The sequence below is a fragment of the Nerophis lumbriciformis genome, linkage group LG28 (assembly GCF_033978685.3).
Source record: "Nerophis lumbriciformis linkage group LG28, RoL_Nlum_v2.1, whole genome shotgun sequence".
NCBI lineage: Eukaryota > Metazoa > Chordata > Actinopteri > Syngnathiformes > Syngnathidae > Nerophis > Nerophis lumbriciformis.
In genome coordinates this window covers 23,852,810-23,872,991 of record NC_084575.2, presented here as the reverse complement: position 1 = coordinate 23,872,991, position 20,182 = coordinate 23,852,810, and the positions used below count along the sequence as shown (strand labels likewise).

Genomic DNA, 20,182 nt, shown 5'->3' with positions numbered 1-20,182 from the left:
GAGCCTATTATTTTTAATACTCCTGCAGTCTATAATGCAGTCTCCCTACGATTTTTCAGGATTTTGTAAAGATTGTCTTAAATGCCCAGTTTCGTAGGATGTTTTCACCAAAATTTGGGAGCTTTGTAGGTGCTTGTTGCAGTAAATTGCGGGAGGAAGTGAAAATCGCAAATAGATGTGATTTTACCTCTATGTAACAATACTAGTGAAATAAGTAATTAAAGCTTTTTTATATCACTGGCTCAAAATACAATCTAATACCTACACCCCCAGCAGTCATATGTTCCATTAGTGGTTTAAACATACAACCTTCTTTGGCTATTTTCAAGACCCTTCTTAAAACCCATTTTTATTCACTGGCTTTTAACCCAGCATGAGACTTTGAACTGTTTTTAGCTTTTAACTTTTTGAACTGTTTTTAACTTTTAAACTGTTTTTATCTAACAAACTGTTCTTAGGGTAATTTATATTTGCTTTTTAATTGTGTATTTTTATTTCTGTTTTAAATGTTATTTTTTAGTCTGTCCTTTGCCTCTATTTCTTTGTGGTGTACAGCCCTTTGTTCTTCAACTGTGCTTGTTTTTAAAGGGCTTTATAAATAAAGTTGGTATGGTATGGTATGGTATGGTATACTTGCCAACCTTGAGACCTCCGATTTCGGGAGATGGTGGGTGTGGGGGGGTGGTCCCGGGGGGGCGTGGTTAAGAGGGGAGGAGTATATTTACAGCTAGAATTCACCAAGTCAAGTATTTCATATATATATATATATAAATATATATACATATATATATATATATATATAAGAAATACTTGACTTTCAGTGAACTCTAGCTATATATATATATATATATATATATATATATATATATATTTTTTTTTTTTTTTTTTTTTTTTTTTTTATTATATATATATATATATAAATAAGAAAAATATTTGAATTTCAGTGTTCATTTATTTACGCATATACACACACATAACACTCATCTACTCATTGTTGAGTTAAGGGTTGAATTGTCCATCCTTGTTCTATTCTCTGTCACTATTTTTCTAACCATGCTGAACACCCTCTCTGATGATGCATTCTGCTTTGTCTCCTTGTTGTGTGCGCAGTTGTGCACTGCACTCTCTAAAAGCCCTAGATGTTATTGTCACATATGCATGTACAGTAGATGGCAGTATTGTCCTGTTTAAGGGTGTCACAACATTGCTGTTTACGGCAGACGAACTGCTTTACGGACGTGAAAACAGGCTGTCGACACGTCACTCAGGTCCGCATGAATTTCGGGAGTTTTTCGGGAGAAAATTTGTCCCGGGAGGTTTTCGGGAGAGGCGCTGAATTTCGGGAGTCTCCCGGAAAATCCGGGAGGGTTGGCAAGTATGGGTTTAAAGGACTTAATTCTCTATATTTCTACAAATGAAACATTTATTTTCAATGAAAATTGTTGTTCGGTCCAACTACCGTTTATGGCTGTCACTTACAGCTGTCTCGTACAGACGTACATGCTCGAAGCGCATGGGTATACACAAAAACTGTCTCAGAGAAGCGACTGACAAGTTGCAGTCATGCTGTTAAGAGTTTTTACAGGTTGCTCAACATAGTTGCTCAACACAGTGCTCTGAATGTCAAAGTCAAGAAATTCATTGAAACGCGCGCGGTTAAGTGGCGGGAAAAAATGTAAAATGTATATAATTTACGATATAAATTATATAAATTTTACCGAAGATAGAGCTTTTAGTAATATCGTTATAATGCACGTTGATCGCAATTTTTACATAAACAGGCGAACAAACAGCCACTCAACGCACAGCATTTTTGCTAGCGGCTAATCTCCCTCCAAAGTGCATAGCCACTGCTCAGTTAGCAATCCTCACCTTCATGGCTGCAAATAAACTACTTTCATACAAATGTCATTACCACTGGAGGACAAGGAATAGCTAAAAATGCTATACCATACACCGCAGCAGGATATGCTAATCGCAAGCTAAAGCTCTTAATGTAAACAAAAGTGGACGGGTAAATACAAATATTGACATTACTGATACCAAGTATAGTATTAGTATCGTATGATTTTTGCCTGATTATTATCGTGATCAAACATTTTTATTATTTAATGATTAATGAAGAATCAGTATCAGCATTGGTATGCCCAATACAGCCCCTGTAACTACATGGTATTGGATACCCAAATGTGTAGTATTGCCCAAAACTAATGTAAAGTATCTGTCACGCATGGGGGGGTCGCAGCTTATTGCGGGGTTCGTTCCCCCGGGATGCAGACGGACCACTCCGGACAGGACGTGCAGGTAGGAACATGATTTATTTGTCGAAATCAAACAAGTACCAAAAACGGAAAACCAGCCAGAGGACAAACGTGCCGATCGCACTGGACGCTAAAGCTAACACCTGGCATAGACTAGAGATAAGGAATACTCACGTAACTGTGCAAGAAGCAAACAATGAAGCCAGACTGAGCGTGTTGAGTAAGGTGAATAAATAGCTCTCTGATTAGTGGATGACAGCAGCTGAGCGTGCCGACCACTAACCAGAGGCAGGTGAACCCAATTAATCCCCATGGAAACTAAAACAAACCCAGAGGTTCACAAACAGGAACTAAGGTAGTCCAAAACTAACAGAACATAACAAAACATGATCCGGGCCACGGATCATGACAGTATCCAAACAACAGAATATTAAGTGCTTAGTACATTTAAACAAAAGTGTAGATATAGCCATGTTACAGCAGAATGTAACCAGATATTAACAGTAAATTAGCACGTAGATTAATAATAGTTTTGAGAAAATAATACAACAGGAAATGACGGCATTGGTTACTGAGCTTACCGCATACATCAGCAACTAAATTAGGAAACCTTTTCAATCCGTTTTGAGATGGTTTTTTTTTTAATCATTTATATACCAAATGATATATTGTGTTATATATTGTTGTCACAAGAGGCTGCAATATATATCGCAATATACAGTCGTGGTCAAAAGTTTACATACACTTGTAAAGAACATAATGTCATGGCTGTCTTGAGTTTCCAATAATTTCTACAACTCTTATTTTTTTGTGATAGAGTGATTGGAGCACATACTTGTTTGTCACAAAAAACATTCATAAAGTTTGGTTCTTTTATGAATTTATTATGGGTCTATTGAAAATGTGACCAAATCTGCTGGGTCAAAAGTACACATACAGCAATGTTAATATTTGGTTACATGTCCTTTGGCAAGTCTCACTGCATTAAGGCGCTTTTGGTAGCCATCCACAAGCTTCTGGTTGAATTTTTGACCACTCCTCTTGACAAAATTGGTGCAGTTCAGATAAATTTGTTGGTTTTCTGACATGGACTTGTTTCTTCAGCCTTGTCCACACGTTTAAGTCAGGACTTTGGGAAGGCCATTCTAAAACCTTAATTCCAGCCTGATTTAGCAATTCCTTCACCACTTTTGTGTTTGGGGTCATTGTCCTGTTGGAACACCCAACTGTGCCCAAGACCCAACCTTTGGGCTGATGATTTTAGGTTGTCCTGAAGAATTATATGGACAAAGATAAGACCTTCTGAAAGGAAAGTTCTGTGGTCAGATGAAACATAAATTTAGCTGTTTGGCCCCAATACCCAGCAATGTGTTTGGAGGAGAAAAGGTGAGGCCTTTAATCCCAGGAACACTAGTCCTACCGTCAAGCATGGTAGTGGTAGTATTATGCTTTGTATGGGTGTGGGAAAAAATCAATTCAAATTCAAATCGTGTTTAAATTTTTATTATTATTATTATTATTTTTTTTTTTATTATTAATCAATCCAACAAAATAATACAAAGCAATACCATAACAATGCAATCCAATTCCAAAACCAAACCCAACCCAGCAACACTCAGAACTGCAATAAACAGAGCAATTGAGAGGAGACACAAACACGACACAGAACAATCCAAAAGTAGTGAAACAAAAATGAATATTATCAACAACAGTATCAATATTAGTAACAATTTCAACATAGCAGTGATTAAATATCCCTCATTGACATTATCATTAGACATTTATAAAAAAAATTAATAAAAAAAAGAATAGTGTCACAGTGGCTTACACTTGCATCCCATCTCATAAGCTTGACAACACACTTTGTCCAATATTTTCACAAAGATAAAATAAGTCATATTTTTGGTTCATTTAATAGTTAAAACAAATTCACATTATTGCAATCAGTTGATAAAAAAATTGTCCTTTACAATTATAAAAGCTTTTTACAAAAATCTACTACTCTGCTTGCATGTCAGCAGACTGGGGTAGATCCTGCTGAAATTCTATGTATTGAATGAATAGAGAATTGTTTTGAATCGGAAAAATATCGTTTTTGTATCGAGAATCGCGTTGAATCGAAAAAAGCGATTTATAATCGAATCGTGACCCCAAGAATCGATATTGAATCGAATCGTGGGACACCCAAAGATTCACAGCCCTAATGCTTTGGGCCTGTTTTGCTGCCAATGGAACTGGTGCTTTACAGAGAGTAAATGGGACAATGAAAAAGGAGGATTACCTCCAAATTCTTCAGGACAACCTAAAATCATCAGCCCGGAGGTTGGGTCTTGGGCGCATTCGGGTGTTCCAACAAGACAATGACCCCAAACACACGTCAAAAGTGGTAAAGGAATGGCTAAATCAGGCTAGAATTAAGGTTTTAGAATGGCCTTCCCAAAGTCCTGACTTAAACGTTTGGACAATGCTGAAGAAACAAGTCCAAGTCAGAAAACCAACACATTTAGCTGAACTGCACCAGTTTTGTCAAGAGGAGTGGTCAAAAATTCAACCAGAAGCTTGTGGATGGCTACCAAAAGCACCTTATTGCAGTGAAACTTGCCAAGGGACATGTAAGCAAATATTAACATTGCTGTATGTATACTTTTGACCAAGCAGATTTGGTCACATTTTCAGTAGACCCATAATAAATTCATTAAAAAAACAAACTTCATGAATGTTTTTTGTGACCAACAAGTATGTGCTCCAATCACTCTATCACAAAAAAATAAGAGTTGTAGAAATAATTGGAAACTCAAGACGGTCATGACATTATGTTCTTTACAAGTGTATGTAAACCTTTGACCACAACTGTATATTTTTACTTTGCATGCTGTTGGCTTAAATTTTTTAAGCCCAATTCGGTCAAAAATTTTGGACAGCCCTGGTCTAAATAGAACATCTGACCTTGTTGGTGAGCTTCTTGTGGGCCTGTATTGACATCACGCCTGATACGCACTGTCCGTAGTAATGACTGTTGGTGACATCACATCAACAAGACAAACACAGTATACAATGTGTCTTTGTGGCTTTTTTTTCACTTCGCTGCTCTCTGAGTGGCGCTTACTCAAGCGGAACTGCATGTCATCTTTTCTTCTGGTTGTGTGAGGTGTCAGTCACCATTTGAGGTGAACTCCGTCAGGGGCACACAGTTATGGCCGTGCGCTTGATTCGCGCAATGGAGGATTTGATGGCATCAGGCAGCCAGCTCATATGGAGCATGGCACATCAGACCTGGAGGAGGTGGCTGTTGCCATGTCGACGCCTCCTCGTAGCGTGGTTTAGGACTGAAAACTGCTACCAGGTATGGGCACTCCTTGACTAATCAATATTTATTTAGCAGGTTTATTTATGTGACAGCACAGATTGCTCTTTGATGAGTCACAGAGCTTTGTTTTTAACAACACTCTCCAAGCACATATGGCACTCATTGCAGAACAGCACGACCACGCCGTTTGAACTCACTTTCCAAGTTGCTGTTGAAACCTTATTGTTTCTGGTACACCTGAATGATTTACACACCATGCAATCAAGCTCATGGGCAAAACTGAAGAACGTACCATAGTTTGCTTTTTTGCTTGTACCCTATTTTCCGGGCTATTAGCCACTACTACTGGGGCGGTATAGCTCGGTTGGTAGAGCGGCCGTGCCAGCAACTTGAGGGCTCCAGGTTCGATCCCCGCTTCAGCCATCCTAGTCACTGCCGTTGTGTCCTTGGGCAAGACGCTTTACCCACCTGCTCCCAGTGCCACCCACACTGGTTTAAATGTAACTTAGATATTGGGTTTCACTATGTAAAGCGCTTTGAGTCACTAGAGAAAAGCGCTATATAAATATAATTCACTTCACTTTTTTCCCACGCTTTGTACCCTGCAGCTTATAAAACGGTGCAGCTAGCTTATGGATTTTTCTTCGCCAACGGCCATCATTTTTGCATTCAACAAATAGTTCTCATGTAACACTGACAGAGACACTGAAAAGGTGTGGTTTTGTTTCTGCTATGGTGCCATCTTTTGGATGTATACACTCACTGCCGGTGCTGCGGGTTGAAAATGTATTTTCTTTTTCGCTTACCTTGAACCGAAATTATCCATCCATCCATTTTCTACCGCTTATTCCCTTCCGGGTCCCTTCCGGGTCGCTGGAGCCTATCTCAGCTACAATCGGGCGGAAGGCGGGGTACACCCTGGACAAGTCGCCACCTCATCGCAGGGCCAACACAGATAGACAGACAACATTCACACTCACATTCACACACTAGGGCCAATTTAGTGTTGCCAATCAACCTATCCCCAGGTGCATGTCTTTGGAGGTGGGAGGAAGCCGGAGTACCCGGAGGGAACCCACGCAGTCACGGGGAGAACATGCAAACTCCACACAGAAAGATCCCGAGCCCGGGATTGAACCCAGGACTATTCAGGACCTTCGTATTGTGAGGCAGACCCACTAACCCCTCTACCACCGTGCTGCCCGAACCGAAATTATTCCGCTCAAAATGATTGTTCATTCATCACTCCAAGAAACGTTTAAGTTTTACAATATAACTAAAACAATTCATACTTACTAAACCGTCACTTGCGTGATGTCTGTTGGAGTTCTTTTTGTCATTATGTGGGCTTTGTACCGAGGATGTCGTTGTGGCTTGTGCAGCCCTTTGAGACACTTGTGATTTAGGGCTATATAAATAAAGATTGATTGATTGATTGATTGATTCTTTTTGTATTGTTTCAGTTTCGTAAATTCACCAAAATGTTACCGTGGAGTTATTGAATCTGTTTAGCTAATTGGAGAGCTATCTGCCACAGCTAGTGGGTTCATGACAATTAACTCTGTTCTGTTTGATGAGCCATTTTACTGCCGCGTTACAGACACCGTTTTGAAACAATTAAGGTATGTAAAAAAACATCTACAAAATCTATCGCATCGGTATATATCATCAGCTCATAGTCTGGTGTGGCTAATATATGTAAAAATATTTATTTCTTATAAAATTATAAATACCGGTTTGCTCTATAGCCCAGAAAATACGGTAATTTTATGGATTTGTGGATTCAACAGTTAAAGTTAAAGTACCACTGATAGTCACACACACACTAGGTGTGGTGAAATTACCCTCTGCATTTGACCCGTCCCCTTGTTCCACCCCCTGGGAGGTGAGAGGAGCAGTGAGCAGCAGCGGTGACCGCGCTCAGGAATCATTTTAGTGATTTAACCCCCAATTCCAACCCTTGATGCTGAGTGCCAAGCAGGGAGGTAATGGGTCCCATTTTTATAGTCTTTGGTATGACTCGGCCGGAGTTTGAACTCACGAGCTACAGATCTCAGGGCGGACACTGTAACCACAAGGCCACTGAGCAGGTCAGCGTGCTAATGCACGTTAAACCATAGCACACTTGTTCGAAAGCACAGAGTAGAAAAGTCCATGATTGATTAGGTTTAAACATACAAAATTAGCTAAACAGTTTGCATACAACTTTCTCACAAGTATAGTCAGAACAATGCACCTGTTATTCCATATTCCCTATCTTTACTAAATTGCACTATTTTATTTTGTATCTTTTTTTTTCTTCTTTCTAATATATATTATATTATATTATATTATATTATATTATATTATATTATATTATATTATATTGTATATCTGCACGAGAGGACTCCCCATAATGTACTCAGTCATAATGTAATGATGCAAAGCTTTCAGTTAACATGAAGAAGCCCACAACAAACACATTATTTAGAATGGTTAAACTAAGTCTGTGCAACAACATTTTTGTTGTAAAGGCAGACAGGTGAATGCAGTAGCAATTATTTTGAAACGCGCTGTGGAAATATGTGACCTAGATCAGACTACTGTTTGATGTAATTTTTCAAAACGCCACAAGAGGGGGACATTGTAGAGACACTACATTGTGCAGTCATCCTCTCTCCCAGCACAACAAAGGCATACCTTGTCCAGCATACTTATGTCACTTATGTTACAGCCTTATTCCAAAATGGAATAGATATATATGTGTCCTCAATATTGTACACACATTGCCCCACAAAAAGACAATGTAAAAACTTTGTTTTTTTAAGTTTTTGCAAATTAATTAAATGAAAAAACAAAAATCATATTCAAAGCCTTTGCCATGAAGCTCCAAAAAGAGCTCAGGTGAATCCTGTTTCAATTGCTCATCTTTGAGATGTTCCTACAGCGTAATTGGAGTTAATTAAGTTGGTTGGACATGATTTGGAAAGGCACACTAATGTAAAGTAAAGCGGTAGTAATGAACTAAAAACGGTACTCTTCTGCCTCTGAAAGATTCAGAGGCGCATGTTAGGCAACGCACACGCTCGGAGCACTTACAAGCAGACACAGTATGGAAACAGAAGAGGGAGAAAGGACCCATTGTGTCTTAAAAAAATAACGATAAAGGTGAAGCTATAAACACAGTGCTTTAAAACACGGCTAGTTAGCGGCTAACGGCCATCCGCAGTCGTCAGTGTTTTAACTACTTCTAAATCTATAATTCTCACCTCCATGGCGACAAATAAAGTATGTTTCTTACAAGTATCCTTCCTGCAGGATGAGGAATAGCTAAACATGCTTCACTACATACCGTAGAAGGGTACAATAGCTCTCCTGAATGTGAACAAATACCATGAGTGGGTCCACACAGACATCAACTGTAACGATACCAAGTACAAGAGCCGTATCTAGTAGATACTGCAATGATTATATCTATATTTTTTATCATCACAAAATCTTTTGTCATTTTTGTTATTGTTTATAAACTCAGGAAATAAGTCTGTGAACACAAAATAACTTTAAATATGACCAATGTATGAAAGTGTAACGACTTGGTATTGGATAGATACCAAAATGTGTAGTATCACCAAAAACATATGTAAAGTACTCCAAACAACAGAAGAATAAGTGATTATTAAGTTTGAACAGAAATGTAGATATAACATATTAAAACAGAAAGCAGGCATTTATTAATAGTAAATGAAGAAGTAGATTAACAATCCATTTTCTACTGCTTGTCCCTCATAATTTTGACAAAATAATAGAATAGGAAATGACACAATATGTTACTGCATACGTCAGCAGTTTACTTACTACTAAAAGAGAAGTTGTCTAGTATGTTTACTATTTTATTTAAGGACAAAATTGTTCTTTGATTGCAATTAGAAATGTGTGTTTGATGTATCATAAGATTTTCTGTTTAACTAAAGCCAATAATGACATTTCTATGGTACCCTTTATTTTGAAAAGTATCAGAAATTATCGAAATTCATTTTGCTACCGGTACCAATATATCGGTATCGGGACAACCCGAATATATATATATATATATATACTGTAAGGTCCAAGACTTCCCAGTGCATGCACACACAAGTATGAAGTCGAAATAATTGTCCGTAGAAATAACAAAATGTGGAAAAAGGGAAGCGCTGTGAATACTTTCCGGATGCACTCTTTAACAATATAGTGCAGGGGTGTCAAACGTATGGCCCGCGGGCCGGATCAGGCCCGCAAACAGGTTTTATCCGGTCCGCGGGATGAGTTTGCTAAGTATGAAAATGAGCCGAAATTTTTGAATGAAAAAAACTGCTGTTCTAAATGTGTCCACTAGATGTCTCAATAGCAATTCTTTGTATCTTTGTAGATTATGCGACATATGTAAAAAAAAAAAAAGAAACCAGATGTTAGTGCACCAGTCGAGGAACATAAGCAAACTACATAAATAACATCCTGTGAACTGATTTTGATATAATTTTTTTTATCTTGATAGATAGAAAATGAACACCAACGAGTTGACTGATGAACATCATCACATGATTTATTCAGAAAGTATAAATAACGACAAATATAGTTAGAATACTATTAACCGCAACATGTAAGTGTAAAAAAAAAACCCAACAACATTATGATTTGTACATTTTCAGAATGTACTTATTCTATTTTTAAACAAAGAAAACAATCTGAAGTTGTCTTTATTTTTAAGTTATCGTGCCGTGATTTTACCAGTCCGGCTCACTTGGGAGTATATTTTTCTCCATGTGGCCCCCGTTCTAAAATGAGTTTGACACCCCTGAAATAGTGTCATCCAGGAATTCTTTAGTCCACTTTTTATTATTAGGGACCGCAGTGTCCCTTTGGGACAGAGGACTCTATTGTATTTTGTGTGTTTTATTCTTTATTATTATACCGCCGCCTCTTTGAGCTGTGATTTGACCCGCTTAACATGCTTCAAAACTCACCATATTTGATACACACATCAGGACTGGCGAAAATTGCGTTCTAATAAAAAAACCAAACCCCAAAACTCAAAATTGCACTAGGAAAAGACACAGACAAAACTGCTTGTAACTTCTGGTAGGAATGTCGTAGAGACATGAAACAAAAACTTCTATGTATGTCTGACTTAGACCTAGATTTCATACATTGACATTCTTCAGCAAAAATCAACAGGAAGTTGGCAATTCCCCCTTCAAAACAAAAGTTTAGTAAAAACAGTCACTTTTGCCTCTTTGAGCTGTAATTTGACCCCCTTAATATGCTTCAAAACTCACCAAACTGGACACACACATCAGGACTGGCAAAAATTGCGATCTAAAAAAACCACCAAAAAAAAACCAAAACTCAAATTTGCGCTCTAGTGCCCCCTAGGAAGAAAACACAGACAAAACTGCCTGTAACTTCCAGTAGGAATGTCTTAGAGACATGAAACAAAAACCTCTATGTAGGTCTTACTTAGACCTACATTTCATATATCGACAATCCCCAGCAAAAATCAACAGGAAGTTTGCAATTCCCCCTTCAAAACAAAAGTTTTGTAAAAACCGGTCACCTTTATTCAAACATTATCTCCTCTGAGCGCGTTTGTCGTGTCGGCTTCAAACTAGCACAGGAGAGAGTTTGAACCCTTCTGATTAAAAGTTGACCAAAGAGTTTTAATTACTGCTCCGGTTTGGATTTTATGTGCCGTCAAAGTTGGTCCCGTCCATCGCTGCTTGCAGCTTTAATTATTATTTGTTTTTTAGAGAAGAGCACATTCATCAGACCAGGGCTGATGCAATGAGACAATGTGTTGAGTCTTATAGGTGAAATAACCTTTTTAAGTGTGACATATATAAATGTAAATGTGCAGCCTTTCAACTCATATCTCCAACCAAGGATGGCTATGTTGTATTGTATCTCATTAACTGGGGTCAAGTTCCCATGTAGATGTCTGTCCAGCAGCTCAGCTTACCCATTGATTCGCAACAAAGGCAAACTTGACACTCAAGTCAGCCACTGTTCATCCTCACAAAAGTTAAACCACCATTTATTCTCGCAGGCGGGCGGAAAAATGGCGTTTCGTGGATGGCCACAGGTGGAGGTGGAGGCTGTGCAATGAAGGCATCGTGTTGCAAAAGCTTGTCATCCCTCATGTTGTCTTTCTTCCTTCAGATGTCTGAGGGACGTCAGTGCCAGGTACACCTGCTGGACGGTAGAAAGCTGCAGCTGCAGGTTCAGGTAGAAAGTGACATATGATCTCACATTCCTGTGTGGGGTTTCACAATACATCCATTCAACTAACTTTTAGCTTGTGCCTCATTTTGTGTACAGTAAATGTCCAAAGATAATAACATATTGAACTGTTTTTTTCAGCCCAAGCTTTTATCCCGAGACCTGCTGGACTTGGTGTCATCACATTTTAACTTGAAGGAGAAGGACTATTTTGGACTTTGCTTCATTGATGACACGTAAGTACATTCGTTAACACAACAACAACTTCCTTTTATTTATGTATAAACCCGGTTCCTTCGATTCCAACAAGTCAGTTACATGTTTTCAATTACACTTTATGAAGGACTGATAAGATGTTCTCCTCATCCTTGGTAGTGGTCAGAATAACTGGCTTCAGCTTGATCGAAAAGTCCTTGATCATGACTTCTCAAAGACGTCAACAACACTGGAACTTAAGTTTTATGTGAGGTTAGTATGTTTTTTTGTAACCTTTACAACTATTAAAGCTTACTTTATTTTTTGATAGCGATGAGATGGTCATTTATGTGAAAGTGTAACAGTCTTTTTTATGTATTGTAAACATTTAGTTTTATATTTAGTCTGTTAGTGTGTATTTATTATTGTTGTGGTGGGTGTGAATGTTGTCTGTCTATCTCTGTTGGCCCTGTGATGAGGTGGCGACTTGTCCAGGGTGTACACCGCCTTCCGCCCAAATGCAGCTGAGATTGGCTCCAGCACCCCCGACGACCCCAAAAGGGACAAGCGGTAGAAAATAGATGGACATTCTTCAGCAAAAATCAACAGGAAGTTGGCAATTCCCCCTTCAAAACAAAAGTTTAGTAAAAACAGTCACTTTTGCCTCTTTGAGCTATAATTTGACCCCCTTAACATGCTTCAAAACTCACCAAACTGGACACACACATCAGGACTGGCAAAAATTGTGATCTAATAAAAAAAAAAAAACAACCCCAAAACTCAAATTTGCATTCTAGTGCCCCCTAGGAAGAAAACACAGACAAAACTGCCTGTAACTTCCAGTAGGAATGTCTTAGAGACATGAAACAAAAACCTCTATGTAGGTCTTACTTAGACCTACCCCGCCTTCCGCCCAAATGCAGCTGAGATTGGCTCCAGCACCCCCCGCGACACCAAAAGGGACAAGCGGTAGAAAATAGATGGATATACACAGACCAAAGATACTGCGATTTTATTGTGTGCCTGTTATGCAATGACAGTAATAGTTTATATTCTACTGTATTATGTTCAATTATGGTGCAGCTAAATGTGTAGACCAGCAGGTGGCACTCATGTACATGCGTGATCACCATATTGTCAATAAAGTCAATGGACAACATTCCTACAAAATGTACCTGGTGTAACAAAGAGACCCTCTTTGCAGATTTTACATTGAGAAGATCACCTTTTTAAAAGAGAACACAACAGTGGAGCTTTTCTTCTTGAATGCCAAATCAATGGTATTTAATGTAAGTATTACCATTTGTTTGTGGATTGTGCAGCCTTAGAGGCACTTGTGATTAAGGGCTATATAAGTCAACTTTGATTTATTGATTGATTTGTGTGTGTGTGTGGGAAAAGATACATGTGTGTCAATAAATTAGCATATCGTGCAAAAGGTATTTGCTTAAAGTAAATTTGTTAATTAGTTTTAGTAATTAATTGTTAGTATACATTATCCTTCCCATCCTTACCCTTTCCATCCTTTGTAACTGAGCTACTGTGTGGAACAATTTCCCTTGAGGATCAACAAACTCTGTCTAAGACTAAGTCTAAATAGAGTGTGAACCTTTTTTTTTTTTTTACAATATTAAAGTTTTGTATTAATTTTGTTTCTTTTTAAAAACTATTAAGACATATATTCTTGAAATATTCCATTCTATGTGTAGCGACTTCATAGAATATACAAGTGTCCCTTTTCAAATAAATACACCTTTCAAAGATATTCAAATGTATTGAGATGCACCACTATGCATGTACATATCATACTGTACTGTACAAGATGTACATACTCACTCATTATACAAAGACACGTGTCACTAATGTGTTTTATTATGAAAATAATAATGTAAACAAGCCAATGTTTCTGTAAAAGACTGACAATGCAAATTACCATGTTTGTCTGTTTCCACCACGCGGTGATATTTAAACTTGGGGTAATATCGAGAAAAACGAGCAGTACGTGAACGCAACAAACGGTCAAATTTTTGTAATCCCTGTTTTTTTCGCGGGGCTCGCAGACTGGTTGCCATGGATACAGACTGCTGAACCTGCTCGGACCGTACCATTGTGCCAAACACACTCCGTATCCTTGTAGGAACTCAAGTTAGACTTTCCAGGCACCAGAATTAGTTAACTTTTTTTAATTAAATATCACGACACTGGGTTTATATAAAAACTATTTCGATTTCCTATGCTTACAAACGTATTGTGTAGAACAGCGCTGTCCCCATGGTAGTGGTTTAGTCCGTAACGAGAGGACCGAGGTACGGTCAAGTGTTTGGCGGAACTGCACTTTGTAGTCGTGTTTAAATTTTGTTGCTTTTAATCCCAACTTTTTTTTTCTTCTTCTTAATGAAAACAGGAGACAATCGAAGTGGAGAGTGGACACGTATTCAAGTTAGCTGCATTCGCGTTGCAGGTAAGAACGCTACTTTCATACTAAAATCAAGTCATTTACACTGATAGCGACATTTCAAACAGTTCCTGTCTGTTCGGCTCAACTAGTGAAAGAACACAACACTTGGCCGTCTTTTCTGCGCTTTTGAATTACACTAAAACTTATTTAGGCAAAATAAAATGTGAATGATGTACATTCGTGTATTATGTATGTAAATAATAGTAAAGCTACACGCGTGTTATACATACATATGTACATGTTTACAAATTGTATAATGCAGCTATTCAACAATTGCACATTCCAGCCCTTATTATTGTTTGTACTATAGCCTACTGTCTTAAAAATGTCTGGTGTAGCAAAGTCATTTTCTGCAAAATCTCAATAAAATATATTTTTGATATGTCTACTGTATATAGAAGTTTCACAGGTGAAATACTGCGTATTAAGTCATTAAGTGAGTCTTGTTATAATGTTGTTATTCCCTTCAATATTCACCTTTTTTTTTTTCAGGAAGCCAACGGGGATTACACATGGTAAGAGCATTTTGTGTAGTTAAGGCAAATGTTAATCCGTAAAGGCGTACATTTCAGAATAATATAATAATTGTCAATTCACAATTCGCAACCATAAATCTACAATAATAAACTAGGGATGTTTTGAGCAAGGTGTTATGCTGCCGATACGGATCATCGGCCGATACAATACTGACATGGATCACATGTCAGTATTGTTGATAGTTGATAGTTTACAAATATCAACACAATATTTAAATTACTTCCCTATTTATTCTCTTTCATTACATGCAATTGTTTGACCAAAACAAAGTCAAGAGTACACACTAAGTACTTGTTTAAATCCATTTGATTGTTGCTCTGAAAGTCCTGGTGTCCAGAGACTTACCATGAATTAGTAAACATTAACAAAAACACACAAAAAAGTCCATCCATCCATCCATCCATCTTCTTCCGCTTATCCGAGGTCGGGTCGCGGGGGCAGCAGCCTAAGCAGGGAAGCCCAGACTTCCCTCTCCCCAGCCACTTCGTCCAGCTCCTCCCGGGGGATCCCGAGGCGTTCCCAGGCCAGCCGGGAGAGATAGTCTTCCCAGCGTGTCCTGGGTCTTCCCCGTGGCCTCCTACCGGTCGGACGTGCCCGAAACACCTTCCTAGGGAGGCGTTCGGATGGCATCCTGACCAGATGCCCGAACCACCTCATCTGGCTCCTCTCAATGTGGAGGAGCAGCGGCTTTACTTTGAGCTCCCCCCGAATGACAGAGCTTCTCACCCTATCTCTAAGGGAGAGCCCCGCCACTCGGCGGAGGAAACTCATTTCGGCCGCTTGTACCCGTGATCTTGTCCTTTCGGTCATGACCCAAAGCTCATGACCATAGGTGAGGATGGGAACGTAGATCGACCGGTAAATCGAGAGCTTTGCCTTCCGGCTCAGCTCCTTCTTCACCACAATGGATCGATACAGCGTCCGCATTACTGAAGACGCCGCACCGATCCGCCTGTCGATATCACGATCCACTCTTCCTCCACTCGTGAACAAGACTCCGAGGTACTTGAACTCCTCCACACAAAAAAGTAATTTTTATAAATAAATACAAATTTACTTAATCACTCTAGTATGGATCATATAGTGATACCACCCTTGGTATAGACACCACCAATTTATGGATTGATCTGATTGATCCACTTATGTGTCTTGTACTGCAGTGTTTTTCAACCACTGTGCCACGGCACACTAGTGCAGTGTTTTTCAACCACTGTGCCGCGGCACACGAGTTTGCCGTGAGATACAGTCTGGTGTGCCGTGGGAGATGATCTAATTTCACCTATTTGGGGTAAAATATATTTTTTGCAAACCAGTAATTATAGTCTGCAAATGATGTGTTGTTGTTAAATGTCGGTGCTGTCTAGAGCTCGGCAGAGTAACCGTGTAATACTCTTCCATATCAGTAGGTGGCGGCCGGTAGCTAATTGCTTTGTTGATGTCGGAAACAGCGGGAGGCAGCGTGCAGGTAAAAAGGTATTTAATGCTTAAACAAAAAAACTAAACAAAAGGTAAGTGCCCCTAAGAAAAGGCATTGAAGCTTAGGGAAGGCTATGCAGAACAAAACTGAACTGGCTACAAAGTCAACAAAAACGGAATGCTGGACGACAGCAAAGACTTACTGCGGAGCAAAGATAGCATCCACAATGTAGTAGATGCGGGAAATATCGCTCAAAGGAAGACATGAAACTGCTACAGGAAAATACCAAAAAAAGAAGAAAAGCCACAAAAATAGGAGCGCAAGACAAGTACTAAAACACTACACACAAGAAAACAGCAAACAAGTCAAAATAAGTCAGGGTGTGATGTGACAGGTGGTGACAGTACACCTACTTTGAGACAAGAGCTATATTGATGCATGCTTGGTTATGCTTTAAAGTCATATTCAACAATTGCGACAACGACTTTTTACTGTCAACTGAGTTTCGTTTTTTAATGATTTCTGCTGGTGGTGTGCCTCCGCATTTTTTCAACGCAAAAATGTGCTTTGGCTCAAAAAAGGTTGAAAAACACTGCACTAGTGTACCGTGAGATATTGTTTGGTGTGCCGTGGGAAATTATGCAATTTCACCTAATTGTTCGGAAAAAGATTTTTTGCAAACCAATAATTATAATCCGCAAATCTACAAATGTGCTGTTGTAGAGTGTCTGTGCTGTCTGGAGATCAGCAGAGTAACCATGTAATTCTCTTACGTTGGGATGGGGATGGCGTGGCGGAGTTGGGAGAGTGGCCGTGCCAGCAACCTGAGGGTTCCTGGTTCGATCCCCAGCTTCTACCAACCTAGTCACGTCCATTGTGTCCTTACGCAAGACACTTCAACCTTGCTCCTGATGGGTCGTGGTTAGCGCCTTGCACGGCAGCTCCCGCCATCAATGTGTGAATGGGTGAATGTGGAAATAGTGTCAAAGCGCTTTGATTGCCTTGAAGGTAGAAAAGCGCTATGCAAGTATAACCCATTTACCATTCCGTACCAGTAAGTGGCAACAGGTAGCTCATTGCTTTGTAAGCCTACTTTGAAACAAGATCATTAATGATGGTTATGGTTTGAAGTCATATCGAACAATTGCGTCAGGTATTTGATGAGAACGGCTTTATATTGTCAATATAGGCTATTGAGTTTCATTTTTTTAACATTTTCTGCTGGTGGTGTCTGTCATGTATTGGTTACTCGGGTCACAGGACAATACCGGAACCATTGTAAGTAGAGATGCTTTAAAATGTAATATCGGAAATTATCGGTATCGGTTTCAAAAAGTTATTTTCATTTATTTTTATTTTTTTTGTCTTGTCCAGCTTCTCAGGCAAATCATATAGTTGATGTAGATGCCCATATCGGCTGTTCAGATTGAGCCCGGTTTATAATTTCCTGTTATACAGTATGCCAGGCAGTTTTGCACTAAAGGAGGACTATGTTATTGTTTACTTTATCACTCTAGTATACTCTGGACTGAAGCTGTGTGCCTTCATTGTTTTTGTAGCTGTTGTTTTGAGGCATGTTTAAACAAAATAATGCACTTTGTGAAAGTCAAAGTATAGTACTTCCAATAGTTGTAGTGGGTATCAGGATTATCTCAGGGAGAGCATGTCCCAAATTCCAAGCTGCTGTTTTGAGGCATGTTAAAAAAAAAATAATGCACTTTGTGACTTCAATAATAAATATGGCAGTGCCATGTCGGCACTTTTTTCCATAACTTGAGTTGATTTATTTTGGAAAACCTTGTTACATTGTTTAATGCATCCAGCGGGGCATCACAACAAAATTAGGCATAATAATGTGTTAATTCCACGACTGTATATATCAGTATCGGTTGATATCGGAATCGGTAATTAAGAGTTGGACAATATCAGAATATCGGATATCGGCAAAAAAGCCATTATCGGACATCTCTAATTGTAAGGGGAAATTAAGGGCGGGGGACACAGTATATGATGACACGTGTTTTGTGTTGGACACCTGGAAGTGGAAAAAGTAAGAGCGGGAATAAAAGGCAGAAAAAGACAATAAGCTTTCTTTTGGTGTATTATTAAGCTTAGATTGCTATAAGTGAACAAATAAGTGACAAGTTTGGCACACAACAATGGCGACGAGGATGGGATAGTGTCCCCCTGGATTTTTTCAATGAAAAAAATGTGCCTTGGCTCAAAAAAGGTTGAAAAACACTGGTGCTGACACACCAACAGTTGTTATATTATTCTCTCGCTAACTCTTATTAATCTACTTGTCAATTTCATGTTAATAGCTGCTTACTTTCTGATGTAACGTGGTTCCATGCACACTTTTAAACTTTACTAAGCACTCATTTCATGGTGGTGTTTCAAGCTATCTTAGCGGTTAGCTATAGCTATTAGGCTCTTTGCTTGCTCTTGGTGTCTAACATATTTAGCCTTGTACTCCAATAATACTTGTTAATGAAACTTAAACTAGAAAATGCAGTTTATTTGCCATCAAGGGTGATGGGTCAAATGCAGAGAATAATTTCGCCACACCTAGTGTGTGTGTGACAATCATTGGTACTTTAACTTTAACTTTAATAGTGGAGGCGATTATTATTAATTTAGAGGGGCGGCTCCACACTGTGTATGGAGATACATAATTAGATGCTGGCCGCATGTCACCCGGGGACCAAAAATAAACAGTGTCAATTAGACGGGATGGGTGTTTGTAATTGGCATTAAAAAACCACAGTAATGGCCAATTACATACTTCTTCACAAAAATGGTCCGATACCGAATGCGGCCGATCGATTGGTGCATATTTAGCAAAATATTGCATAATTTTACTCTCAAAACACACACTATTGGTTACACTTGCAACTATCTAATGTGATCCAGTAACATTTGTATCCACATTAAATATTGATAATAATAATTAGGTCTGGTATTGTTGTGACATACTTTAGTAAAGTGGCATGGAATTATATACCAAAGTATTTTGACAATGTCATTTAAAAACATATCATTGCTTGTTTAAAGACATTACAAAATATATAGATTTTGTATTTGTTTGTATTTTTTTTTTGCAGATTTATCTACTGATGTCTCCTGTTTGTGTTTACTTTGACTGCATTTTAAAAATGTGTATATATATATATATATATATAGTATATCCATATGCATGCCAGGGTTTCCCCTAATGTGTTTGATTGTGGCGGTGTGCCACGGCAACATATTAACCGCCACACCTAAAAAATGAGGGTTTTTACGTGAATACATGATATAGTAATACAATATATTGTAGCGTCCAGAAGAACACACACACAAAGTCAGACGCTATTTTTATCTTTTATTGCCAATTTTATGCTAACAATGGGCCTGATTCCAACATGTATTTCCTGTGTGCACACACGTCCGCCTCCGTGTTTCACTCCTAGACACACAACACTTCCTCATTCCCCACCACAGACCATGAGAAAAATGAACATTGTGACACACAAACATACACATTAACACCGTCAGGTAATTACATTATGAATGGATATATGTATAGTTTATCATTTACTTATTATTGACTAGTGATGCACTGAAAATTTGGCCACGGAAAAAAGTATATAACAACCGTATGTTATGTATAATTTTTTTTCCATTTTAAAGAAAATATACATATGTATCATAGCAAATAATGTGATGACATATTGACCACCCCTCGAGCCGCGTCAGTCAAGGGGAAACCCTGCATGCATTATAGCTGAAATTGT

General features: G+C 38.6%; 1 protein-coding gene across 3 annotated transcripts in view; it reads left to right on the top strand.

The window, feature by feature from the left end:
* frmd4ba (FERM domain containing 4Ba) overlaps window positions 1-20,182 on the top strand; it is a 95,457-nt gene that overhangs the window by 32,281 nt on the left and 42,994 nt on the right. For 2 of the 3 annotated variants that reach the window (XM_061923936.1, XM_061923935.1), the window contains exons 1-7: window positions 5,455-5,604; window positions 11,740-11,805; window positions 11,941-12,035; window positions 12,175-12,267; window positions 13,199-13,283; window positions 14,399-14,455; window positions 14,945-14,967. In XM_061923936.1, the coding sequence (XP_061779920.1) occupies window positions 5,455-5,604; window positions 11,740-11,805; window positions 11,941-12,035; window positions 12,175-12,267; window positions 13,199-13,283; window positions 14,399-14,455; window positions 14,945-14,967 (569 nt within the window). Of the gene's footprint in view, window positions 1-5,454; window positions 5,605-11,739; window positions 11,806-11,940; window positions 12,036-12,174; window positions 12,268-13,198; window positions 13,284-14,398; window positions 14,456-14,944; window positions 14,968-20,182 lie in introns of those variants that run through there. The other variant, XM_061923937.1, reaches the window with a different exon arrangement.